This window comes from Budorcas taxicolor, chromosome 20 (assembly GCF_023091745.1).
Source record: "Budorcas taxicolor isolate Tak-1 chromosome 20, Takin1.1, whole genome shotgun sequence".
Lineage (NCBI taxonomy): Eukaryota > Metazoa > Chordata > Mammalia > Artiodactyla > Bovidae > Budorcas > Budorcas taxicolor.
Genome location: NC_068929.1, coordinates 26,583,177 through 26,610,767, shown reverse-complemented (window position 1 = coordinate 26,610,767; position 27,591 = coordinate 26,583,177). Strand labels below are relative to the sequence as shown.

Below are 27,591 nucleotides of genomic sequence, written 5' to 3'. Positions count from 1 at the left end.
GTCGTGTCCAACTCTTTGCAACCCCCATGGACTCTACAGTCCATGGAATTCTCCAGGTCAGAATACTGAAGTGGGTAGACTTTCCCTTCTCCAGGGGATCGTCCCAATCCAGGGTTCAAACCCAGGTCTCCCACATTGCAGGCAGATTCTTTACCAGCTGAGCCACAAGAGAATCCCAAGAATACTGGAGTGGGTAGCCTATCCCTTCTCCTGTGGATCTTCCCAACCCAGGAATCGAACCAGGGTCTCCTGCATTGCAGGTGGATTCTTCACCAACAGAGCTATCAGGGAAGCCTGACTAGAAGAGAAAGGGGCCCAATATCCTAGCTTGGAGTCAGGACCCTTTTCATAGTTAGCCTGTTTGGACCCAGGCTTTCTGCTTGGCCTGATACCAGGGTCTGCTGTATCCCAAAACTTGGGGCTGACCCCCCTGGAGGGCTACTGTAAGATAGAAATGGTGGGGGAGGGGCAGTGAGGCACTGTGACCCTCAGCTGCTGAACTACATCGTTTCACAGGTGTTTTAATGATTAATATGGAAAACACCCCCACGAAACCTCCTTCCTTGCTGTGGTCATGCGTAGAAACACTGTCTTTCTGCTGAAAGGGAGCCTCATAAAGAGTAACTTGTAACAAATATTGGCTGAAAACAAGCCTTACAAACTATGGGCAAAGCCAAACTAGAATTATACCCGTTCTTTTCTTAGGTTTCTTCTCTTTTTCTCACTATCTCCCACCTTTCACTACCTTTTCACTTCTTTCTTTACTTGTGTTTACTCCTAGGTGAGTTCCTATTTTTTGGCCGGCTACCCATCTCCTTCCCTCTCTGCAGCCAAGCCCTGGGGAGCTGACACATGCAGGCCACTTTAATTTAGGCTATCTTTTAAGATAACTCCATCTTTGCTTCCAGGGTAATGGGAGTTGATTTAGTAAATTTGACTTTCTCTTTGATTATTCTGGGCTTATGTGGTTTTCTAGTTTTCCTTTAATCAAGCACTGGGAGTTGTGTGGTCTGGACACCTGTGGGTATAGGGTGAGCCTGGACAATGGTAATGTCCCTGTGCACTAGTTTTCCACCTGTGAACAGAGGGGTTGCATTAAATGACTTTGTGTGGTCCCTCCCAGCTCTAAGGTTCTTTCATCTATGGTCTGGATCCACTGGCCTATGACATTTATAATTATCCTTTGGCATTCTGAATATATTTAAAGTATATTTATAGAATTTTGACACAGTTCAAACAGTTGATCACATATCTTGGCCACCACAGGAAGGAGGAGAATTTCATGCTGGACCAAATCAGCCTCAGACACTAGTGGCCTCATGGTTCCATTCAAGAGCTCCAAGGGTGTGTGTATAATTTCCTTAATCACATACTGAATGAAAAAACATGAAATAGTTGCTTTATATTAGGGCAGTTCTTTTTTTTCTACTCACCCTTGAAAAATGCACTGCAAGAAGAGTACTACTGAGGAAGCTTCTAAATAAACACATTAGCTGGGGTTAGGAGGAAGGGCTCTTGCCTGGAAAATCCCATGGACAGAGGAGCCTGGTGGGCTGCAGCCTGTGGGGTCGCTGAGAGTCGGACACAACAAAGCGACTTCCCTTTCACTTTTCACTTTCATGCATTGGAGAAGGAAATGGCAACCCACTCCAGTGTTCTTGCCTGGAGAATCCCAGGGACGGGGCAGCTTGGTGGGTTGCCGTCTATCGGGTCGCACAGAGTCGGAAAAGACTGAAGTGACTTAGCAGCATATACCATTTAAAGAAAAACAAGTAGAAAGAAATGTTTCACCAAAGGGGAAGAGGATGACCAAGGGGAAGATTGGATGAATCTTTCTCATGTATTGAGGGGATTATCAATATTCTAGTATGACTGGATTAATGTATATACAGATTGAAGAGGAGAAGCAGGGAGTAGGGTGGAGTGGGGAGTGATTGTTCACGGCAGTCAGTGCAAATCAAAGAGTTAGCTCTTTACCAAAAAACAGCACTTGCTGAAGCCTTTTGAGCCAAGAACCAAGTGTGACCATAATTGTTTTGGTGCAGTAACGGTTACGTGAGTACATTCCTTTGTGATCTGTAGAAAGAGCACCTGGGGGCAATGTGAGAATAGCGCAGAGAAAGAGAGGGCTGAAGTAGAAATACAGATACTGAAACTGTTCCCGTGAGAGAGAGGGGAAGCTTGACCTAAGGCAGTGATGGTGGGTGTACTTCCCCATCTCCATTTGTTCTTCCTGGTCAGCTCCCTGTTTTCAACCTGCTCTCAGCACGTATGAGTTGCATTAAATGGGCTCCTCGGCACTTTGGCTTCTAGTTGGGATTGGCCAGTGAGTGGCACTGACAGGAGATGGACATAGGAGGAAATAGTGTCTGCGGCATTTATCGTTCAGTTCTCTCCCTGCTAGGTCACAGGTTGAGTATTCCATCCAGGGCTACAGTTTCTGTCCTGGGCCCTCTCCTACAGCTACAACTTTTGCTGTCTCTTAGTTACCTTTCCCTCCCAGGCTCTTTTAGGCCCAGATTCCCTAATGGCAACCTGCGGTTGTCTGTAAATAGCCGTTTTATGAATCTATGCTCAATTAATTCCATCTGAGTGGGCTGCTTCATGCTAAGACCCTGATCTATACAGTGGGAATAGAAAAGAGGTAACTGTGAGACCTGAGGAGGTGGAAGGAAAAGGTCTTGACAACCAACTGGATGTGAATGATGATAAGGAAGGAGTGTTCATGGGCCACCTGGAGGCCTTTGTCTTGGACAGCTGGGAGGATGGAAATGTGATGGGAAGGAGAGACTGTGGATTCAATTTGAACGAGTTGACTTTGACACATCCATGGGAAATGATGGGAAGATGCCTGGTAGAGCTGGAAATGTGAGCCTAGTGTCAAGAGAGAGATCAGTGCTGGATTTTGACCTGAGGAAATTCTGAGTAGATTGGTAGCTAAAGTCGTTGGAACCGATGGGCTTTCTGAGGAAAAGAGAATGAAAAAAAGATTTATGATTTCTGCAGTGTTGAGGAGTCAGAGGGAGATGAAGCTGAGAGAGACCTGTGTAGACTCCTGATAAGTGAGTGCCATCACAAATAGGTGAGAACATGCCCCAAAGCGACTGAGATTTCATCAGGGGAGACTGGATGCAGACAGGGACAGGGCTCTGCTCAGTGTTAGCCCAGAGAGAGCCAAGCAGTGGAGTCTCCTGGGCAGATGGGGAAGGTGAATGAGGGCAATGGGCCTGCAGGAGGGCCCCACCAGCGACCAAGGGACCTGAGAAATGGGGCAGAAGTCAAATGTAGTTTACTTTCTGGGAGGGCATGCTTGCAAGACAGTGTTAGTCGTCCTGTTGTGTCTGACTCTTTGCGATCCCATGGACTGTAGCCCACCAGGCTCCTCTGTCCATGGGGACTCTCCAGGCAAGAATACTGGAGTGGGTTGCTATTTCATTCTCCAGGGGATCTTCCAGAGCTAGGGATCGAACCCATACCTCTTATGTTTCCTGCATTGGCAGGCGGGTTCTTTACCACTAGCGCCACCTGGGAAGGCCTTATCTTTTCAAATCTTTACTGCGTTGATTACCTGGGTCAAATACAGAGGCTTTATTAACTCAAAGTCCTGTCACTTTAAGTATGGTCTCTTATAGTTCCAGAGAAAAGCCCTAAATTCAGTGAAAGGAATAAATGACAGCAGGAAATAGACCTATTCATATGGAAAAACTTCAAGAGGAGCAGAGTGCTGTCCCCGTGTTATAAATGAAGAAGATGACTAAAGGAGGCAAGTGTAATCCTGGTTTTGCCTGACATTTGGAATTACCCTTGGTCTTCTCTGAAGAGTAAAGGTCAAAGCACATCACTTCTGAATTTTAGTGCTAACCACAGGGAGTGAGAGGGTGCACGGTTCCTCCAGAGTAAGATTCTTAACATTCTGGAGTCTGGTTACAGATCCTCATTGAAGAGTTGAAGAAATAGTGGACACCTTCCTCAGAAAAACGTATGCTAACATCCTCACAGACCCACCCATGCAATATCACATGTGATTATAGGGGTCCTAGAAGGGATCTGTAGTGTTAATCTCTCCCCCTTCCCATGCCACATACAAAGTAGGTGCTCACTAAGCATTTATTAAGTATATAAATGTGTGAGGCATTATACTTAGTTTACAAAATCATGAGTCAGAATGCAAATATCTTAGGTAGGAGTAGCTAAGGTTTTAGCACCTATTCATATGAATTCATTTATCATAGTGGTTTTCAACCCTAGCTGGGCATTACAAGCTCCTAGAGGAAGGGAAAACGTTGCAAAAATACTAACAGCTGGGTTGCACCCCAGAATAATTGACTGAAAATAGGTGTGGGGCTTGAGTATCAGTATTGCTTAAAAGCTCTTCATTTGATTCTAATGTGCAGGCAGGATTAAAATCAATGTAGCAGGTAAAAGCCACATCATTTAGTAGAGAGAAAGATTATGTAGATAGTATGCTAACTAAGCTTTCACAGAGGAAATTGGGAGCCATAATAAAAGCTATAATCTCTTCCAATTACATAGAAGATTACATATCACTGTCACGTACACAGTCTCATTCATACCCCAAAGATACACCAATAGTTAAGCCAAGCAGGCATCAGGGACTTCTCTCAGAACAAATCCGATTCTGTTAATGCAAACTCAGATCCTCTGAGCTGAGCACATTTTTCTTTTGATTTTGCAAAATCGCCTCTTGGAGGATAAAAACAGGAGTTCCCACCCACAAAGAGCCCACCTCATTAGATCTGGAGTGGGGTCTGGGAATTTGTCGTTTTACAAGCGCTGCTGATTCAATTGCAAGCCTGTGTCCCAAGCAGTAGCTCTAAACTGTGGGTGCAGTGGACGAAGGTGGAGCAGAGGAGGCATACAGGTAAGAATTCCTTGGGGAGATTTTGTCAAATTCGCGTACAGGAGCCCCATCCTAGATCGATGGAATCAGAGAACAGAGGTGATGAGAGTGAAGATACAGAAAATGCTTGATTCTGACACCACTGTCACCCCAGCTGAGAACCAATACATGTGGGATGTCTCTCAGTTGCCCAGCCATATTACCCTGGGGCCACTGCTGCAATGGTGACCTCTGGCCAGAGGACTGGGTGCTGGGCAGGGACTGGCATGGGGGGGGGGGTGGCAAGGCAGCTGATTAAATACTGAAAGTATGTAGGAGGGTGCTCAGGGCAGGTGGGGATGACAAAAACAAGCTTTGTTCATTTCAGAGTTTTGTCAGGGCTGGCCCTGCTACAGAGTAACTGAAGCCAAGCTTGCAAGAACAAAAACAGAGTAGTTTCCAAATCACTTCTATTTCCCCTTGATCTCAGGCGCACATGTCAACCCTGAAAGTGCCAGGTGCCCTTCTCCGCCATGTGTGGCACGTGAAAACACCTAAGTGAAACCACTGTCGGGGTGCATAGAATCAGGGGGATGCTGACCACAGTTCAGCAAGGGTCTCTTTATAGGGCTGATGGAAATAAACAGTGGGGATGTCTACATCAGGCATCAAAAGACAGAAGGGGCTGGCAGTTTTGTTCAAAGGATGCATAGTACTGCTCTCAAGGACAGAACAGATAACTCTTAGTTAATCAATCCCTTTGAATGATTTCCCGAGACAACACCTCAATAAATGTTACCAGTGGTCATTCTTTCACCTCAGTCTCAGTTTTCCTCTCTTTGAGCTGTAGATTTCTGATTTCTCCAGTTATATGAACTGATACAGACTCCCTTTCGGGATAGCGAGGTAAGTGTCATGAGTCGCTATTTTCAGGGTTCAGAGTAGAACTCAGGGTCTCCTGGAATTATTCTGCTTCAGAGGATTTGGAAGGAAGAAGAGACTTATGGTCCAAAGACTCTGAAGGGACTTCTAGCAATTCTTCAAAGAATTATCATGGAACACTGTGAGCCCTCAGCAAGCACTGCTGGAGAGAGTGAGGTATGTATATATGTGTTTGTGTGTGTGTGTGTAACAGCCAAGGTGGGCTCTGCCTGATATTCTGTAGCTCCTCCCCCTCTTTACCTTGGCAGGATTTCTTCTCAGCAACTGATGTACCCAAATGCTCCAAAGTGACCGGTCTGCTGTTGCCTTTACGGGTATGGATGGAGGGAGGAGGGCAGCGTGCATATATCTTGCTTGCTCTGTCATACATGTAAGTGAAGTGAAGTGAAAGTCACTCAGTCGTGTCCAACTCATTGCAACCCCATGGACTATACAGTCCATGGAATTCTCCAGGCCGGAATACTGGAGTGGGTAGCCTTTCCCTTCTCCAGGGGATCTTCCCAACCCAGGGATCAAACCCAGGTCTCCTGCATTGCAGGAAGATTCCTTATCAGCTGAGCCACAAGGGAAGTCCATCATACATATAAAGCCCACATCAATGCTGGGACTGTGCCTTACAGGTCTGACCTACTCAGAACTGTTAACATTGCTTTACACCATTTACACTTGAGACAAGCCCATTGGCTAATTTCTCACCTGGACTGCCCAGTGGAGAGCTGTTTTAAAGTCTTTATCCACAAGGGTAGGGTCTGCCCCCTTCTTCAGCAGCATTTGGGTGTGTTGAGGCCGGTTGTGGAAAGCTGCCCAGTGGAGTGCTGTCATCCCCTGCAAAACCACAGTCAGAGGGGCTGAGATGAGCACAGGCTATTAGGAAGGAAAGTGGAGTACACACATTCTCCCCAGGCCCGAAGGCATCACCAGATGCGTTGGTTGCTGTCTGTCAGTTCACTTGTTCCTTGAATCATTCATTCAACTGATACTACTTGGGTTCCTACTTGATGTCAGGCAAACAGGTGCCAAGCATACTATAGGGAATAAGATCAATGAGATCCATGTCCTCGTGGGAACTCCATTGTGGTAAAGGAAGATAGATAATAAATGCAAATAATAACACAAATACAAATAATAGTAACACAAACAAGCCAAAGGATTTTCAGGATTGTTGAATGCTATAAAGAATGCACCTGGGGTGCCATGACCAAGTAACCACCCCGGAGGTAGGGACTGTTCTACATGGGCCTCTGGGAATCGAGGTAAACTGAAGGTAGAGACCAGCGAGCGACAAGTCACAGAGGCAGACACTTGTGATCAGAGTACACTGGGATGCCATCTCCCACCACCAGACCAGAACACTGCCTGTTTACTAAAGTATCCCAGAGACTGACCCAGGCTAGATGAAAAACAGTTGAATGAATGAATGAATGAATGAATAGGGAGAGGAGGAGAGCCATGCGAGGTGCAGTTGGAGAAGGAGGCAGGGCTGATCCTTGGAGCATGGGATGGGGAATAACCTATATAAGGCATTTGGATTTTATTCTGAAGTCAATAGAAAGACAGTGAAGGATTTTAAGCAGGTGTTGACATGACCTGATTTACACTGTTTAGAAGAAATCACTCGGTGGCAGCCTGGAAATCAGATCCAGAAGGGCCAATCTGGTGAATTCCACCTTCTTTCCTAGCTTTAGGTCACACGTTAGGTATGGTTTCATAATAAAATGAACTTCTGCTGGGAAACATTTGCCAAAAAGAACCAGTAGTATTTGAGAGTGGACTATGAAAAGATGGCCTCTTCTTGCGTATAGCTCACAATTACATGAAATATATCTAAAATGATTCTAGATTAAGGTGCCTGGTAAAGGGAGCAAAGGAAGTGGACAGCTTTCTCATTTTGCAGTTGTCTCTGCATATAACAGAGCGTTACCTCCTTGGCCTTCTCTGCCCATCCAAGATGAGCTGAGTGGAGGAGACGGGCTGCAGCCTGGCTAGAAGGGTAGAGCTATTATTATTCCAGATAATACATTAATAATGTTCCAGATAATAAATTCCCTGGAGAATTGAATGGCAACCCACTCCAGTATTCTTGCCTGGAGAATCCCATGGACAGATGAGCCTGGCAGGCTATAGTCCATGGGGTCACAAAGAATCGGACACAACTGAATGACTAACACACACACAGATAATACATGAATATGTATTGCTCTAGAGAGCTTTATGAGTTCTTCTGTATATCATCTCAATCCTCCAAATAACCTTTTGGATTAAATATTGTGGTGAAGTCTGTAGTGCTCACCAAATTCGATTTCCTCTTTCTCCAGGGCACATACTCAGCCTACATCCCCAGTTTCCTGGCAGATAGGTGTGGCCCCGAGACTGGGTCCTGACCACTGCCGTGTGAATAGAAAGGATGGAAGAAGGGAAGCCCCACTCCTCCAAGGCCTGCCTAGAAAATAAAAACTCTGCAGTCTTTTAGATATTTTCTTTCCTCACCTGGCAACTGAATAGAGGGGAGGCTAAGTCTCAAGAAGGTGCTGGAATCGTGTGATTAAAAAGTCCAGGAACCTGGTTGATGAGACAGGACAGGGTCACCTTATCAACCAGCACTGAACAATGAAGCGAGCAGGAAAAAGCTTTTATTATGTCGGGCACTGAGGTTTTTGCTATAGCAGTTGGTCAGCGCTGAAAGGTGTCTCTGTCCTTCCCATTTTATGCAAGGGGAAGTTGAGTTCTAGGGAAGTTCTCAAGCCTGTGACTGAGCACAAAACTGAATCTAGGGTTTGAGGTTTGTGGGGCAGTGAGATTAGAATGTAAGTCCCCTTGACCAGTTCCACATTCTAAATCATTACATTATGGCCTGCTTTCAAGTGTCAAGTGTCATATAACACTGAGCCTCCAGATACTCTTAAAGATATTTCATGAAATTGGTTCCATATGGAAAATAATAACCATCTAACAACAGTGGAACTTCTCGTTCTTATTCCTGCGGCTGAATATTTACTTGAGGTTCAGAATAGCTCAAAGCATTTCAGTGGGTCCTCTTTATTTTTAATTTGGCCTGCTGGAATTGGAAATCTGGACTCCAGGGAATCAGATTCTTTTTATTGTGCAGTGATCACCCCTTTCCCAGAGCTGAGTACCGTTTGCTTTAGAATCATTGGCTTCATTATGACATGCCACCAGCTCCAGGACTACAGACATCGGAGACAATTCTGAGTTACTGGAGTATAACCTCATGAAGGCAGGGCCCTTTTCCACCTGAGTCCCTGGAACCCAGAACGGTGCCAGGCACGTTGTAAACGCTCAGCAAAAGCTTATTAAATGAATGAGTGACTTCTTATTCTTCTTGATGGATTTTTTTGCTTTTGTAAAATTTGGCTTTGCTTTCTAAAATCATTCACACAAGGAAGACAGAACATGACTTCTTTATAGAAAATGAACTTATCTGCTATGATCATTGTTATCAACTGTTCAGTTGAAACCTGTTGAAACCTGTGAGAATTCTTGATGAGTCCTCCAAATGAGGTAGATGGCAATCACTATATGCAGAGAGATTGATTTAGCCAGGTGAGAATTCAGCATGAAACTGTGAATTAATTTAATCCTTGTTAGGACACTGTTAAGCCTTGTCTCCTAAAGAGTTTCTAGGCTCTAAGAGTTTTTCTCTTAAAGCAACCACCACCCCTTCTTACCTCCCTGTTGGAAAACCAAACAACAACAACAAAAATGAAAACAAAAAAACCTCAGCTCCTGCATATTTTGAAAAACAGTGCAAAAGGCCACTACTATTTTTCATATACCTACTTGGTGCCAAGAACTTCATTCACTTCACTGAATCTTTACAACAATCCTGAGAGATAGGTATTTTTAGACTCATTTTACAGGTGAGGAAACTGAAACACAGGTTAAATGATTTCCCTAAGGTCACTGACTGACTGGGTAGAAGACAAGTTGTGATTCAAATTGGGGTCCCTCCCACTCTGGAGGAAATTGCTTGTTCCACACATCAAGCTAGTAGCTTTCATTTTCGAAATGAACTCAGATACTGGACAATTTTTTTCTTTGTGATTTTAGCTGTATTTGGGGTCTTCTCACTTTCTAGAATGGTGATTCTCAAGCATAAGGGTTGCCACCCTGTATTATTATTTATTTCATTAGGCATCACTTCTAGTTTTCTTCTGAAAGTGCAGCTGGCAAATATTTAGTTTAGTAAGCTATTGAAAAAAAAAAAATATATATATATATATATAATCCCTCCCACCCATCCTCTACCTTGGAATTTGGGATCAGTGTTATAAATCACTGTTGATCCTCTGAGTGGCCCCAAATCAAGACATGAATTACTCAATTAGTCTGTAAATAATAATACATTATAATATATAATATAAATATGTTGTATATTTATATTATAGTACAAACAGGCTTCAAACATTCATTCAAGTCAAGAGAAATTTCCTGTTGCTATTTTTTTCAGTTGGGCTAATGAGAAATAAAAATACACCCTCTTAGAGTTAGTAATATGAAAACCAAAACTTTCAAAATCAGCTCAAATGCCACTCTTTGCATTGCACAACACACTTGTTCAGGAACTGTTTCCTACAATTGCGTCCTCCTTCTTTCAGCTTCTTTAACACTGCTAGCACATCGTAGTTGTGTTAAGACTGGTGGCCATTTAAGGGGCAGACTTCCAGCTTGGCAATTTGCGTCTGCCCTGAGCTGTGACAAGAATTAAGATTTAGCTGTGATGCACTTTAATGGCAGAGGCTGTGGCTTACTCACTATGATATGCCCAAGCACACGGAATGTATTTGAGAAATGTTCACAGGAAGAGTTAATCAGTGAATCGCAGGTTATCCAGGTTCCCTTGGATTCACAGGGAGTATAAAACACCAGAGTCTGTTGAATGCAAGCCAGCCACCTGTGTCTCAACTGTGATGCCCCTCACTGAGGACCCAACTGGGCCTTCAAAGAATCTGAGAGCTGAAAGTCTAGGAGTCTCTGGAAGATACGTTGCAACACACACCCAGATGGCCCTGGTGACAATAGAATTCTACTTCTTTGAAAAAGAAGGTATGTTGGCTCTGAGCGAAGAGTAACTTATATTCATTTAAGAACATAGCTCTCTAGAAAGTTTTGGAGGGAGATGTTAAGTTTTGGTTGACTTAGGAGCCATTTCGAGATTGTTGATAGAAACAGCTGTGTGTGATAGCTGTTGTGTGCATGGCAGGCTGGCTTTGGAACACACTCTGGTGCACATGAGTAATTCTGTGCCTTGAGCCTGTGCCACCAACATTTCAGTAAAGGGCTTTCAAGTCCTATCGTCTTCTCAGAACTTTTTTCTTTTTTTCCAAAACCACTGTAACTTTTGTGCTTTATGAAGCAGAAATCTGATTCAGTGTTTAGTAGTTTTCTGTTTCAGAACTGCACTTTTAGACCAGCTCTTGCAGATGCTAAAAGGCACAGAGAAAGAAACGTGTGATGTGGCTGGCTGCTTTGGTTCATCCCGCATTTTGGTGCACCGGGCGATAGAATTCTAGCAGGTGTTTGCGAGATCAGCATAACAATTCTAGGTCATTTGAAGGATCTAGAAGTTCACAGAAGTCCAGTTTGGCTCTGTCTGATATTTTTATATTCACATACTGTTAATTTTGTGACTACCCCTCACAAAAGTTACAGAGGGTCTTCTGTGTACAAAAAATTGGGATAAAGGATATAATTTAAAAGAGTCTAAAAAGAACTTCTAAAACAAGATAAGAAATGCAGTAATGAAAGCCATTTTCTTCAAATTTATGTGGGTAAAAACTTACAATTATAGATCACAAAGATTAGTAAGGCTTTAGCAAAAAATGCTTGCATATAAATATTACAAATTTCTTCTTAAAATATTTTGGTATCTGTTTTTCAATATAATTTTTTGTAATGCTATGTATTTTATATTATGTAACTTCAAACATTTTTCTGAGAAGGGATCCACAGCCTTCTCCAGTATGCCAGAGATGTCCATATTTTGAAACTGGACAAGGACTCCCGCCCTAAAATCTACAATACATTTTTGAAGCTCTCAAATGATACAAAATCTTTTTTTGTTTGAGAGTAAATTTGGAAATAATTAAAAGTCACAGGGAATCAAATCTGGTAAATAAAATGAGTCATTCATTGAGTTGGGTCAACACAACAAAGAGGGAAAGGACAATAAAATAAAATCATGTGCCTTTTTCTTGAATTTAATAATTTAATTCTTTATCTAAATATATATTTTAGGGACACTTTATTATGTGCAAGTTACTGAACTAGATTCTAGGGATATAGAGATAAAAAAATACATGATCTGCCTCTAGGACCTTATGGGGAAAAGAGGGTCTGAGGAGAGAGAGAAGTGAGAGCTCCTAAGTAGCACCAGACTCTATTTGTTAAGGTGTTCATTTTTAGAATAAAAATTCTGGTGCATTAAATTTTTTGACTTTATTATTTTACCTTCTGCCAGCTGTAGAGAAAAAAGATTTCTAAAATCAGGGACTGTTTTTATTGATTTTGCCTTTTTTAATGAACAGTCCCTGCTTGTGCTTGAATTCTGGGAATGTTGTAAGTAGATTTTACTGCTAAGAATTATATCCAAAGATTCACATCTGGTTTTGCAACTTGGATTTATTTTCTGCAAGTGCTATTGTAATGTAAGTTTGGATTGTCAGGTCACTCACAAAAATCTACTTATATCAGAATGTGCATTAATATAGGATCAACTATCTATTTTAAATACCATGCATAACAGTGCTTTTCTGGATAAATGCATTCAAAATTCTAATGCAGATGCCAATATTTTATAGTCCCTCTTCATGGGGTGCTTTTCCTGTCAGAGTTAAAACGAAAGCAGGAGAGGTTAGATTCCAGGAATTTAACAACTTAATTCTCTGTGGCTGCAATAGACAAGCCCCTCTCTTTGTCAGAGATTCCCCTGAGGTCCCTCCCAAAGAACAAAGGCACAGGACAATCTGACCATCTGACCCATGGTGCCTTTCCCACAGTGTTAAATCCTGCAGTGTGGATAGCTTCCAAACAAGTCACTTTATAATTAAGCAGTGTGGTTAATGAAACAAGAAAAACAAATAGATCATTGGAATGAGAACAGAGTTCAGAAATGAAACCACATATTAAAAAAAAAAATCTTGTAACAAACTAAAAGAAAATTTAGCATGATGTAGTTATGTCCCTAGGGGTAGGAAAGGCCTTTAAAAAGGATACTGAAAACAAAAACAATAATGGACAAGAATGATCATCTTGATTATATCATATTTTAAAATTTCTGTATAGGAAAAGACATCACAAACAGTTCTAAAATAAAGAATAAACTATGAAAAACATTTGCAATTCAATAGCAGATAAAGGATTGGTCAGAATATAAAATAAACCCCTGTGGGAACTTCCTTGGCAGCCCAAAGGTTAAGACTTTGCATTTCCACTGCAGAGGGTACAGGTTTGATCCCTGGTCGGGAAACTAAGATCCTGAACACCGTGTGGTGCGATTAAAAAAAAAAAAAATACTCCTATGAATATGTAAGAAAAGGTGAATGGACAAAGGATCTAAATAAATAGGCAATTCACAGAAGATCTAAAAATGCCCACTGTACCTATGAAATTATGCTCATTTTCATTGGCTATTAGGGAAATGCAAATTAAAACAACAATGAGAAAATCCAACAACAGGAAAACAGTGATAAGCATGTTTTACACTATGAGTGGAGTTATAAGTTGATGCAGTTGTGTTGAAGAACAACCATGCATGCATACTAAAAATTAAAATAGGGAACCCTTGTACACAGTTGGTGGGAATGTAAATTGGGGCAGCTACTACAGAAAACAGTATGAGATTGAGATAGTCGCTTAGTCGGGTCCGATTCTTTGCAACCCCGTGGACTGTAGCCCACCAAGCTCCTCTGTCCATGGGATTCTCCAGGCAAGAATACTGGAGTGTGTTGCTATTTCCTTCTGCAGGGGATCTTCCCAACCTAGGGATTGAACCCAGGTCTCCTGCATTGTGGGCAGATGCTTTAACCTCTGAGCCACCAGGGAAAACAGTATGGAGGGTCCTTAAAAAACTAATAATAGAACTACCATATGATCCAGTAGTTCCATTCTTGCGTATATATACCCAGAAAAAATGAAAACACTGATTTGAAATGACACATGCACCCCAATGTTCATAGCAGCAGTTTTTTACAACAGCCAAGACAGGGAAGCAACTGAGTTCCCATCAATAGATGACTGGATTAAGAAGATGTGGTAATAGATACAAAAGATTGAGAAAGTATGTATATACATACTATATATATACACACAAAAGAACAATTACCTGGGGGCGAAGGTGGTAGGGTGGAAGTAATCAAGGACTTCTAGTATTACTTGTAATATTTAACTTTTTAAGAAGCAAATGTGTTCATATATTATTTATTCAAGTAAAAACTAATAGTACAAAAAATGTTTCAAGTCACTGAGCTCAGAACAGGATAGCCTCTAGAGTGATAGTCATCTCTGATATAAAGTGGTACATATTATGTTTTGTTTTACATGAGCAATTAGAGGATGGCTGCAGAAAACATTTCTTTTTCCTTTGCTCCCTCTCTCCATTCTTAGTTTCAGTTAACAGTCTGTCTCAATTAAGTTAGATTTCTGTTAATTGATCATTTAATCTTTAAGAATTATTGTGACAAGCTTGGGAGTCCTTTAGTTATTCTGGGAAAATAATTTTATTCAAACTCCATAGGGGATATGTCTTGCTCTTTCCTCTTGTCGTCAGCAAGCCATAATGCTTCGCCAGCACTAGCTTACCTTTTCCCTGATTTCTTTGCCTTTGCTGTTTTGCTTCCTGCTATTTAACAGATGTAGGGTGTGTGTGTTTTAACTGTTACTCCTTCATATATAATGGAGACTGTACTTGGAACTCATTTGGAAAAGTGGGGTGGGGGTGGGGCTGAAGGTGACTGCTTATTCAGAACACTGAGAAGCCAAATGCAGGAACTCTACCAAGGTAATAAATGGAAAGGAAAGCCTGTGCTGTGTTCTTTCCATTTCAGAACTATCCTTATTTCCCAATGGCAAAAAGCAAATTAGCCCTTGCAAATTTATATGGATTGGCTCATACCAGCAATATATATGAGCTTCCCTGGTGGCTCAGATAATAAAGAATCTGTCTTCAATGCAGGAGACCCACATTTGATCCCTGGGTAGGGAAGATCCCCTGGAGAAGGGAGAGGCAACCCACTCCAGTATTCTTGCCTGGAGAATTCCATAGACAGAGGAGCCTGGAGGGCTACAGTCCATGGGGTCATAAGCAGTCAGACATGACTGAGCAACTAACATGCACGCACAGCAACACATATACTAAAGAAAAACACAGGCAAGCATTAGTAGTTGGATTCAGATGGGTTTCAGACATGCTGTGATATGGTGTGAAGAGGAAGCTATGACACTGAAGGCAAGTGTCCTTGTTGAGGCATCTGCTCAAAAAAGCCAATAGGTCCAATGCTGGTGTAAGACCAAGAAGAATCTTCTCTGAGAGGTTGCTTCGTGCAAAAGGGAACTACAGACTTTTCCAATATTAACCACATATTGTCTGAAAAGTGTTACAACTACCACTGTTAGAAAGATCTCTGTCTACTTTCATTCTCACCAACCAACCAGGGGCCTCCCAGGGTGGGGAAAAATAGGGAACTGTCACTTTGCTAGGGGATGTTCAGCTCCACTGAGTTGGGGACAGAGTTGGATGTCTGTAAGAGAAATTTAACTTTAGGGTGTAAATGACTGAATTTGCCCCCTTTCGTTTAATAAGTCCCAGGGTGGGGTGGGGGTGAGGGAAGAAGCTGAAGGTGTAAGAAGTGGTTGGCAAGTTGCCCAAAGTCTAGAATTTCTTAATCAGCTGACACAGACTGCAAGCCCCCAGGCTCCCTGCTTTCACACGAAGGGCACTTTCTCATCTCTGGTTCTCGTTTTTAAAGCAGAAGTTTAAAACAGTGCAATATTCTCTCATGTGGGGTTTTGCTTTAAACTACTGAAGACAAGGGGTAGGTGAAACAGCATGTGACCACCGAGTCAGAGAAGTGTCCATCCTCAGACCCAGACTTTGAAGTAGGGACTTTTTGATGTGGTCATTAATGCCAAGCCAGTTGGAAGGAGGCCTTTGATTCAAAGGCTCAAGGAAGACAAGAGGTGCAGCCCAGGAGAAATACGAAGTAGGGGCCCAGTCCCTTTTAGGGGGCTCCCTCCCACTCTGTCTATGGCCAGTCGGTCTCCTTGAAAACAAAGTTATTTCACATCTTGGGGCATATACATTTTCAATACTATCAGATTTTCTTAAAGTTATCAGACGTTCTTAGTGAAGTCAAATTAAGTTTACATTTTAAAAATTCCATTAAAAATCAGATATTTAAATCTATTTTAAGAAGCTGGTTAAAGAAATTAACCTGGCTAATAAAAACCAGATCTGTTTTTTTTTTTTTTTAAGAGTTAAATAGATACGAGCCCCTCAGTGTCTCTGGGGCAGCTCTACCTGGTCTGATCCACCCTCCCTCAGGAACTTTGAGAGTGTTGCTCTGTCTTCTTGGACACCTGGCACAGGCTTGCCTTGTAACATAAAGGAAATAGCAGTTGTGATCATTGGCATTAATAGTGTGGCTTCTGGAGCAGGGAGCCCAGAATTATTATCTATCTGTCGTCTTCCACTCAAAGAGAGAGCATCAGCAGCCATCGAAATTTTTGGTTCTCGAGAAGACAGGAAAGAGCAATATTTATTTCTCAATGTCCAAAGGGAAATTACAAAATCTCAGTGGTAGATGAATGCTTAAATACTTAATGCAATAAGTCCTACCCTATTAAAAGCTATCCGCAGTGGGATAAATTTCTGCCTGAGAATTAATAATAGAGACACAGGCTTCCCTCTCAGGGTAGAAACACAAAACTGCTCCATCCCTTCCTTGCACCTTTAAGAGAGGAAGCTCTGTGGTTCAGAAAACCCTTCTTCCTACTCTAACCTGCACAATGTCCAGCCATTCCTTGCGAGGGCAGGCTCACCTCATTGTCCTGGTGATTAATCTCGCTGAGGTTTGACTGTTGCACCAGGACTGTTAGGAGCCTGTGAAGAAAAACAGGAGAAGTGGCTTTAAAGAACAGAACCTGTATGAGAACATGACATTAAAAATACTGTCTGCTGAAGGCCTCCAAATGACCAGACACCCTTTGCATTTACTAGGGGAGAGATCTATGGGAAAGAAGCCAAGGTGATAGGTAAGAAGGCCCAGGAAGGCAGGTAGGAGGAAGACCTCTGTCTCTTGTCTCCCTTCCTCCCTATCTTAGTGCTTCTGGAGAGTGAAAGGGAATGCAGAAAGCAAATCCTCAGGCTTATCTTATTCACTAGACCAGTATCCCTTTGTGTTCACTCTAAGAAGCAAAGTTCTCTAGTGCTTATTCTTTATTCATTTTGCATAAACTTTGAGTGCTTTCAAATTGCTTCACCACTTGGAACATGTGCCATACTTTCTAAATGTATAGGTTATACCTGGAGGCAGTCAGCATTTACAATTTTGCTTATTCTTTCTAAAACACAAAATATCTAAGCATGCAGTCACAGTTATCAGTGTGAAACAACTGCTGATGATTCCCAAGTTTAAGTTCTTATCCCACTTGGGACACATACGTGGTTGACTGAGGTCAACATTCCATCTATGGGAGAGAAGCAATTGAGTTTAGTACTTAGGAGCCCAGACTCTGGAGCCAGACTGCCTGGGTTCACATTCCAGTTCTGATACTGACCAACTCTGTGGCCACAGGCAAGTAACCTAACTTCTCTGTACTTATGCATCCTCATCTGTAAAATGGGGGGAATGAAAGTGCCTACCCTGTAGCTCAGGGTGAGGATTAAATGAGTTAATATGCAGACAGTATTTTAGGCATGCCTAGAGCACAGTGTTATTTCTAGAATACTTAACCCTGGAAGTTTTAACCCAGGCTCCATCTCAGAATTCCCTGAGGAGATTTTTTAAAACCACAAATACCTGGGTTGTATATTCAAGGTTTCTGACTCAGTAGGTCTGGAGCGAAGCCCAGCTTCTACTGTTTAAATAAACTGTTCAGGAAATTCTTGTAAACAATCAAATTTGGAAACTACTGAGGAAGATGCTGAATGAATTAATCAATGAATATTCATTGTCATAGAATTGTGTCCCCTGGTCCCCAATTTATATGTTAAAGCTCTAACCTAGTGTGTGTGCATGCTCAGCTGCCTTAGTTGTGTCCGACTCTTTGCGACCCTATGGACTGTAGCCCACCAGGCTCCCCAGTCCATGGAATTCTCCAGGCAAGAATACTGGAGTGGGTTGCCATGCCCTCCTCTAGGGGAACTTCCTGACCCAGGGATGGAACCTGAGTCTCTTGTGTCTCTTGCACATTTTCAGTTCAGTTCAGTTCATTTCAGTTCAGTCGCTCAGTCGTGTCCAACTCTTTGCGACCCCATGAATCGCAGCACACCAGGCCTCCCTGTCCATCACCAACTCCCAGAGTTCACTCAGACTCACGTCCATTGAGTCAGGGATGCCATCCAGCCATCTCATCCTCTGTCGTCCCCTTCTCCTCCTGCCCCAAATCCCTCCCAGCATCAGAGTCTTTTCCAATGAGTAAACTTTGCATGACGTGGCCAAAATACTAGAGTTTCAGCTTTAGCATCATTCCTTGCAAAGAAATCCCAGGGCTGATCTCCTTCAGAATGGACTGGTTGGATCTCCTTGCAGTCCAAGGGACTCTCAAGAGTCTTCTCCAACACCACAGTTCAAAAGTAGCAATTCTTCGGTGCTCAGCTTTCTTCACAGTTCAACTCTCACATCCATACATGACCACAGGAAAAACCATAGCCTTGACTAGACAGACCTTAGTTGGCAAAGTAATGTCTCTGCTTTTGAATATGCTATCTAGGTTGGTCATAACTTTTCTTCCAAGGAGTAAGCATCTTTTAATTTCATGGCTGCAGTCACCATCTGCAGGGATTTTGGAGCCTCCCCAAAATAAATTCTGACACTGTTTCTACTGTTTCCCCATCTATTTCCCATGAAGTGATGGGACCGGATGCCATGATCTTCATTTTCTGAATGTTGAGCTTTAAGCCAACTTTTTCACTCTCCACTTTCACTTTCATCAAGAGGCTTTTTAGTTCCTCTTCACTTTCTGCCATAAGGGTGGTGTCATCTGCATATCTGAGGTTATTGATATTTCTCCCGGCAATCTTGATTCCAGCTTGTGTTTCTTCCAGTCCAGCATTTCTCATGATGTACTCTGCATAGAAGTTAAATAAGCAGGGTGACAATATAAAGCCTTGATGTACTCCTTTTCCTATTTGGAACCAGTCTGTTGTTCCACGTCCAGTTCTAACTGTTGCTTCCTGACCTGCATACAGATTTCTCAAGAGACAGGTCAGGTGGTCTGGTATTCCCATCTCTTTCAGAATTTTCCACAGTTTCTTGTGATCCACAGAGTCAAAGGCTTTGGCATAGTCAATAAAGCAGATATAGATGTTTTTCTGGAACTCTCTTGCTTTTTCCATGATCCAGCGGATGTTGGCAATTTGATCTCTGGTTCCTCTGCCTTTTCTAAAACCAGCTTGAACATCAGGAAGTTCATGGTTCCCGTATTGCTGAAGCCTGACTTGGAGAATTTTCAGCATTACTTTACTAGCATGTGAGATGAGTGCAATTGTGTGGTAGTTTGAGCATTCTTTGGCGTTGCCTTTCTTTGAAATTGGAATGAAAATTGACCTTTTCCAGTCCTGTGGCCACTGCTGAGTTTTCCCAATTTGCTGGCATATTGAGTGCAGCACTTTCACAGCATCATCTTTCAGGATTTGAAATAGCTCAACTGGAATGCCATCACCTCCACTAGCTTTGTTCGTAGTGATGCTTTCTAAGGCCCACTTGACTTCACATTCCAGGATGTCTGGTTCTAGGTGAGTGATCACAGTATCATGGTTATCTGGGTCATGAAGATCTTTTTTGTACAGTTCTTCTGTGTAATCTTGCCACCTCTTCTTAACATCTTCTGCTTCTGTTAGGTCCATACCATTTCTGTCCTTTATTGAGCCCATCTTTGCATGAAATATTCCCTTGGTATCTCTAATTTTCTTGAAGAGATCTCTAGTCTTTCCCATTCTCTTCTTTTCCTCTATATCTTTGCATTGATCGCTGAAGAAGGCTTTCTTATCTCTTCTTGCTATTCTCTGGAACTCTGCATTCAGATGCTTATATCTTTCCTTTTCTCCTTTGCTTTCTGCCTCTCTTCTTTTCACAGCTATTTGTAAGGCCTCCAGCCATTTTGCTTTTTTGCATTTCTTTTCCATGGGGATGATCTTGATCCCTGTCTCCTGTACAATGTCACGAACCTCATTCCATAGTTCCCTAAAATGTGACTGTATTTGGAGATAGAGCCTTTAAAGAGGTAGCTAAAATGGGGGTTTCCCTGGTGGCTCAGATGGTAAAGAATCCACCTGCAATGCAGGAGACCTGGGTTCCATCCTTGGTTCAGGAAGATCCTCTGAAGGAGAAAATGGGAACCTACTCCAGTATTCTTGCCTGGTGAATTCCATATATGGTCCACTGGTTCGAAAGAGTCAGACACAGCTGAGCAACTAACACACACACACACACACACACACACACACACACACAAGTTAAAATGAAGGATGATTACAGTGGGCCCTAATCCCATTTGATTAGTGTTCTAGAAAAAGAGATTAGGACACACAGAGTGACACAAAGACAGGCTCATGGTGGGCTTCACTGGTGGCTTAGATGGTAAAGAATCTGCCTGCAATGCAAGAGACCCAGGTTTGATCCCTGGGTTGGGAGGATCCCCTGGAGAAGGGAATGGCCCCCGCTCCAGTATTTTTGCCTGGAGAATCCTGTGGACAGAGCAGCCTGGCAGGCTACAGTCCATAGGGTCCCAAAGAATTGGACATGACTGAGTGACTAACACTTTCACTTCACTTTTGCAGTGGAATGACCATTTGGAGAGACAGCAAGAGGATGGTAATTGAAAGCCAAGGAGAGAATCTCAGAGGAAACCAAGCCTATTGGCACTTTGATGTTGGACTACCAGTCTTCAGAGCTGTGAAAAAATAAATTTCTGTTGTTTAAGCCACCCAGCCTGTGGTACTTTGTTGTGGTCATCCCAACAGCAAACTAAACTTACCAAGACAATAAACAGTTGTCTATGTGGAAACAATTAAAAAATTCAGAAATTATTTTGGAAGAATTATTTGAAAAACAAAATGGCTTGTCTTTCTGCTGAATCAGATTTTCACTGTTGCTCAGCTTAGGTTACACCTAAAGTCCTAAGTATTAAACTGCTTAATACTGATCAGAGGGATTGATCATGCTGCATTTCAAAGAGTGCTTAAATGGGATAGACTTCTTCAGTGAGGGTGATATAAACAGGAAGCTTAAGTAGTGGTTGGCTTTTTAAAAAAAATGTTTACAATGTTGTGTTGGTTTCTGCTCTAAAACAATGTAAATCAGCCATAATCATACATATATTCCCTTCCTTTTGAGTCTCCTTCCCTCCCTCCACCCACCCCTCTAAGTCATCACAGAGCAACGGACTGGGCTTCTTGTGTTAAATCTAGTCTTATCACTGATTTGGGGGGGCAGGACAATGCTGTGATTTAAATCTGGTTTCACCACTGTATGACCTTTCTGAGCTTCTGGTCCTCACTGCTGTAAAAAGGATAATAACAGTGACGGTGGTGGTGAGAGTTAAATAATGTGACAGGTGTAAAGCTCCTAGTATACAGATTTTAAAGGAACAGTGGCTATGACTGAAAATGGCACATTTATTTTATCCTTTCTGAATTCTAGAATTCTTCCATCCGGTGGGAAGATGCTACAAAAATAATTGTATTATGGTTAATGTTGTTTTTTGTTTTCCTTTACAGCTTCTTTGTGAGGGGAGGGTAACTGGTGACTTTCTTTCTCTCTTTCTCTCTTCTTCCCTCCCCTGCTCTCTCCTCTCTTTCCTTCCTCTGTCTCTCTCTCACTGTCTTATTGATGGCCATGGTCTGATGTCTAGGGTACATCTGGTGTAAGCGCTGAGTGAAGGAGAAGGAGAGGGAGCAGGGGGTCAGTTGTGTCCAGTCTGGTTATCCTTGGCTGACCCTGAGCAGACTGAGATCATCTGTAGTCAGACAGGCTGTTCTGGGGCTGCTCCAGAGCAGCGTGATCACACGGGAGGAAGCGAACTCTACCCAGATGGGAATGGAGGTGGGGAGATCAAGACCTCTTCTCACATCCTGGGTGAGCCTCCGAAGATCACGGGGTGAGCCCTATGCTGGATATTTCTTTTTGCCTCTCAGATCCAGCCTCTGCCCTGCAGATTCCTGCTTTGAAGGCTGACCTCCAACAATGTCATCATCCAGGTCCCCTGCCCTCTGACTTCCATTGGGTTTGGTCAGTGGGAGAACCTGCAAGAGGAAGGAGAGGAGCCACTTCCCTTTCTGACAATGACTTTTTTCCTCTACAAAAGGCCTGGGCTCCTGCCAGGTGGCCCCTCTCCTGCATTCCAATTACAACTACGACACAGTTTCCAATAAGAGCTTCCTTCATCACCTCTTGTGAGGTCCGGGTGAAACATTTTCCTGTGTTGGGAGAGTGGGGGTGGAAATTGTCACCATCTCTTGTTAGTTGATTTCAAATGTGTTACTCGCTCAGTCGTGTCCAACTCTTTGTGACCCCATGGACTGTAGCCTGCCAGGCTCCTCTGTTCATGGAATTCTCCAGGCAAGAATACTGGAGTGGGTAGCCATTCGCTTCTCCAAGGGATCTTCCCAACCTAAGGATCGAACCCGGGTTTCCTGCATTGCAGGCAGATTCTTTACCATCTGAGTCACTAGAGAAGCTCTAATTTCAAATAGCCTTTCATTAAACTTTCTTAGTCATCCCTATTTCATGTTTTCCCTGTCATGACTCTGAGTGATATATGCAAATCTATTCTGCTCGCCTCCATTTGATTCCTTAAGCCACTAAGCCATCAATCTTAAAGCTGGTACAAATTTACAGATGATATTCTCTCTCTCTCTCCCATTTTATGAGAACAAATGACCCAATGCACTACATTGCTTGCCAAGGCCAGCACACATTGCCTTGGTTATCCAGCTTGGACAGAACCCAGGTGTCTGATTTCAGCCTGGTGCTTCGATATTGTTCCGTGGTTCAGAGGCAGTCTGCAAGAAACTTGTCCCACATCCGTCTTAATGACCAGTGGACTTGCAGACCTCTTAGTTTTGTTTTCTTAGCGCTCCTGTTATGTGCTAAGCTTACCCAGGAGTATTTATCATATAACCCCCAAGTCCATCTATTACCACTAGCTGAAACTCTGTCCATCTCTCCGATCTCCAGCCACAGCATCAGGCCCACCTCCTCCCAGCTGTCAGGACAGCAGACCCAGGTCCCAGCAGACAGGCAGAGTGGGGGTGATGAGAGCACAGAGGCTGGAGCCAGACTGCCTCTGTGAGAGCCCCTGCTCCCTCACCAATCAGCCAGACCTTGGATTCAGTAGGAAACTCTCAGTGAGTACATTTTCCTACCTGTAACATAAACATAACACCTCTTCTCTAAAGATCTGTTGTAACTGTAAATGAGTCAATGCCCATAAGGCTCTTAGAATGGACTTTATATACTGTAATAAACTCTATATAATGATTGATTTCTTATTACAAAAAGGTCCTACCCCTTATATCTTGGGGTCCCCTGATTGCCATGAGGTGATTGGTTGGCCAGGGAGAGCCAGTTAGAAGTATCCTGGAAAGAAGGGAGGCTTGACTCCTGGAGCTTCTCTGTTTTGCTGGCCCCTTGGGCTCACAGTCCTGAAGCTGGCTCGGCCTGGGGATGACTGAGGAAAAGGGTTCCCAAGACTGCCGTCTGCTCTCCTGTCCCAGAATCTGCCCAGTGGTGGGAGTAAGCTGCCATGAAATATCCACTGCAGATTAGGAGGCATCATCTCGAAACTAGAGAGTGGAATCTCACAGAAATGATTTCCTTCCTCCCTCTAGCTGCAATCGAGAGAATAAAAGGAGGCAGAGCTGCCCGCACTTTGGCAAGAAAAAAAAAAATCTGCTGGTAACCGTGGAGACGATGAAAATGACTTTCAGAGAGCCCTGTGACTGCTTTCAGAGGAAATCGCTGCTTGCCTTCCAACTCTAGCATGCACAACGTTGTACAAACACAACTGCATGCTCTTTGCAGCTTTGTTAATGATCATGCCCTTTCTTTCACATCGGCGCCCTCTGAATGCCCTAGCCAAGGAAGCAAGAATAGCCATGGGGAGCTGAAAGGCAGAAAATTCAGACCTGCTGAGAAGTGGAGTATTCAAAGCAAGGGGACTCATGAGATGAAACTTGTGCTCCTTTGCTTTTGTCCATCCAGCTTGCCCTCGTGTTCTTAATTATTGGTCCTTCCTCCCTGCAGGAGCTTAGATTCCCCACTGAGCTATCGCTTAGCTAAGGCTGCACATTGACTGGCTGGTTTGCTAGTGAGTTGTTTCCATCAGAGAACCAAAATCTCTCTGGAGGCAAAGGGCTAATTGAAGTGCCCCCTTGGCTAGTTTACAAGCTGCTGAAGTTTGAGACTTCACTCTAAATAGTCTCCAGCAAGCACCGAGTGGAAGGAGTGTGTGCTGTTTGGAAATCTAGGGATGAGTAGATTTTAAAAGGAGTCTGAGTACCTGAGTACAAGTCCACAATGTGGCCAGCACATGTGCTTATGATTAGAGGAAAAATATACATGCATGTACACTGACTAAGGCAGAGAAGGGAGTTTCAGAGGAGCTAATGGTTGAGTTAATCTTGCAATGCTCTACGTCCCAAGGTTAAAACAAAGGGAAGTGCTGTTTATACCCTGATGAACTTCACAGGAAATGTGTGCTCATGTCAGTGAGTGCAGGACTGTGTGTACATGTACCTGTGTGGTTGCATTTTTTGTGGACCTGTATGTGCTAAAGTGGAAAAGGCCAGGGTGGCATATTCGGGGTTTCATTCTTTAGGGCTGATCAATTGCATCTTTTTATTTCTGTCTTCCATCATCATCATCAACATCCTCACCCTCATCATCGTCACTAACAGTGAACACTGACAATTGACGCTGCTCAGTGCTTTCTCACATATTTTCTCATTTACTTCTGCCTCCTTACCTAGGAGCTAAGTACTGTATTACTCCTACTTTCTAAAACAGAAAGCTGGACCTTAATATGTTAACTTGCCCAAGATAATAGTGTCTATAAGAGATGGAGCCAGATTCATCCTCAGCCAGTCTGACACCTGGGCTGGCACTCCTGCCCACCCTTTACCTCCATCCAAAAAAAGGATTTTAGGTGGTTTTCAGATACATATAGTAAGATAAGATCACAAGAAGAAATAGGCAGAGAGAAAATGAGGACAGGATAAAGAACACATAATTATGGTCCTATGCGCATGCCAGAGGTGAAACAAAAATTGGGTTTTGAGTTTTCTAGATACATAAAGAGAGAAACCTGATCATAAGTCACAGTGTCCACATAGTAAAAATAATTCATCAGAAGCAGCACAGGAATTCCTCCTTTAGTAGAAATTTTTCTTGTGTGGTTTTTCAGAAAAGATTGTTTTTGGACACTGTAATGAACAAAATATTTCCTGACAATCAGACAATAAGGAGTTCTGTAAGGCTGTTTCTTTTTTTGTTTTGACTACATGGTATGCAGAACTTCCTGGACTGAGGATTGAACCTGTGTCTCCTGCACTGCAAGAGTGGAGCCTTATTTACTGGACTACCAGGGAAGTCCCATAAGACTATTTCTCATAAGGCCTCTCAGGGTAGACTGAGGGCTTAATGACAAAGTGTGGCCATTAGAATGAATTCAACAGGATCCATAGAAGTGGACTCCAGGAGCATGGCAGACCCACTGGGCAGGTTACTTATCTTCACACATGCACTAGGCAATTAGTTGTCTTCTTGATGCCTTAGTTTTCTCTGTAAAATGGGGATAGAAATATTACCTGTCACACAGAGGTGTGGTAAAGGTTAGATGAGATAGCACATAGAAAGTGCTCAGAATTTTGCTCAGAACATGATAAATAATTAATGCTGCTTGTCATCATCATGCTTGTTATAACTATAAACCTCTATGCTTCAATGGTCAGACAAGCTGGCCTAAAGTTGTGTCCATTTAGGAAAATTAAATAGTTGAACAGATTTATATGACTTTATGGAAGGTCACTCCCTTTTGCACTATGATTTTAGGATTAGAAGATGCCTGTAAGGCAGACTAAGATTTTTTTCTTAGAAAGTGATTCTGAGTTCAAGTAGACAGATAAATGGGCTATGTTCAAGCCCAAGTTCTTTGGCTTGGTTAGTTTTGCCTTGAAACTTTTAATTCAGATGTTATCAAGCTCTGCCACAACCATAAGATTTCTCAATAAAACAATGATAAAGTATCTAGTTTTAAGTATGTAATTCTGTAAGAAATCTTTTCAATCAAGCTAGTTTTGAAATGTTCTCTAGGTAACAAAGTCAGCTGATTAGTTATATTGGTTGTACAAAACTAAAGGTTGGCCCTTGCCATCTACCTCTACAAAGATTCAGTCCAAACTGCTGAGATTGCTGACTTAACCCCCTGAAAGGAGATCAGGGTGGAGATCAGGAATGACACACCCCATGCTCTGGGAAAAACAACTGGCAGAATAGGCCTTAACTTCAGAATAGGAGTTAGATATTTTCAGAAGAAGGCTTTATGAGCCCTATTCTTACATGTCTTCATATCTAGAAAAGCACTAAAATCATTCATGGTGATAACTGCTTCTCGTGACTTGCAGTAACCTTCTACAAAAATACGTGGTTAATGTATGTACTCCCCCCTTCACCAAAATCACATAGACACTGACCTTTCCCCTACCTCTTTGCAGTAGTTTCTCAGAGCTATCTGAAATGCTATCTCCTGGGCTATAGTCCTCATTTTGCCCCAAATAAAACTTAATTCACAACTCTTACATTGTATAATTTTCTCCTCTCAACAGTTGTTAAGGTTTAACCCAATTCATTTTTGGATAACATTTATCAGAAATGCTAATTTTGGTTTTGGAACATTTAATCTTACCCTTTGGGTTTTACTAGTTACAGCAGCTAGCATTACCATATTTAAAGCAGATTTTATCTTCCAAAATCAGCAAACTGTCCATTTAGGACAATGAAACTATATCATTAGTACAAAGAGAATTTTATTTTTCTGGCTTCAGCTCTTCCAAAGGTGGTGACTGGGTCATTTGGGACAGTTTCATGAGAAGGGGAAACCACAGCTCTGTGCTCTCTCAGTTACAGTGATGTAATGTAAGTCCTAGAGAGTCTAGAGGCATAATAAGAATGTCTAACAAATCCACAAAAGAGGAAGTATGCTTAGATTGTTTTTGAATATATTATTGCAGTGATTTCAGATGATAAGCTTACTCTATTGACCAAATTGAGGATTTTGATGCAAAGGCTTAGTTCACCCATCAGGTGCAATAGTTTAATGGCAGAGCCAGCTTCTCATCAAAATTCTTGTCCCCCTTTCTTGGATTGGAGTCATTGCCAGGATGTGGATTCTTTCTTGGTCAGGGACTATGTTCCCTAGCGTACCTTATGGCTGAATGACTCATCCTTATTAATGGAATGTGAGCAGAAGTGAACTGTGTCATTTACAGGCTGAGTTTTTAAAGAAATAAGTGAGGCTTGTCTACTCTCTTCTTACCCTATCTGCAGGCTGAAAAAAAAGGATTCTGTGATACT

General features: G+C 42.6%; 1 protein-coding gene across 1 annotated transcript in view; it reads right to left on the bottom strand.

The window, feature by feature from the left end:
* The window catches only part of ANKRD55 (ankyrin repeat domain 55), a 110,168-nt gene that overhangs the window by 38,701 nt on the left and 43,876 nt on the right, over window positions 1–27,591 (bottom strand). The window contains exons 5-6 of the mRNA XM_052659276.1: window positions 16,838–16,898; window positions 6,479–6,607 (exon numbers count right to left, since the gene is read on the bottom strand). Coding sequence (XP_052515236.1) covers window positions 6,479–6,607; window positions 16,838–16,898 — 190 coding nt within the window. The remainder of the gene's footprint in view (window positions 1–6,478; window positions 6,608–16,837; window positions 16,899–27,591) is intronic.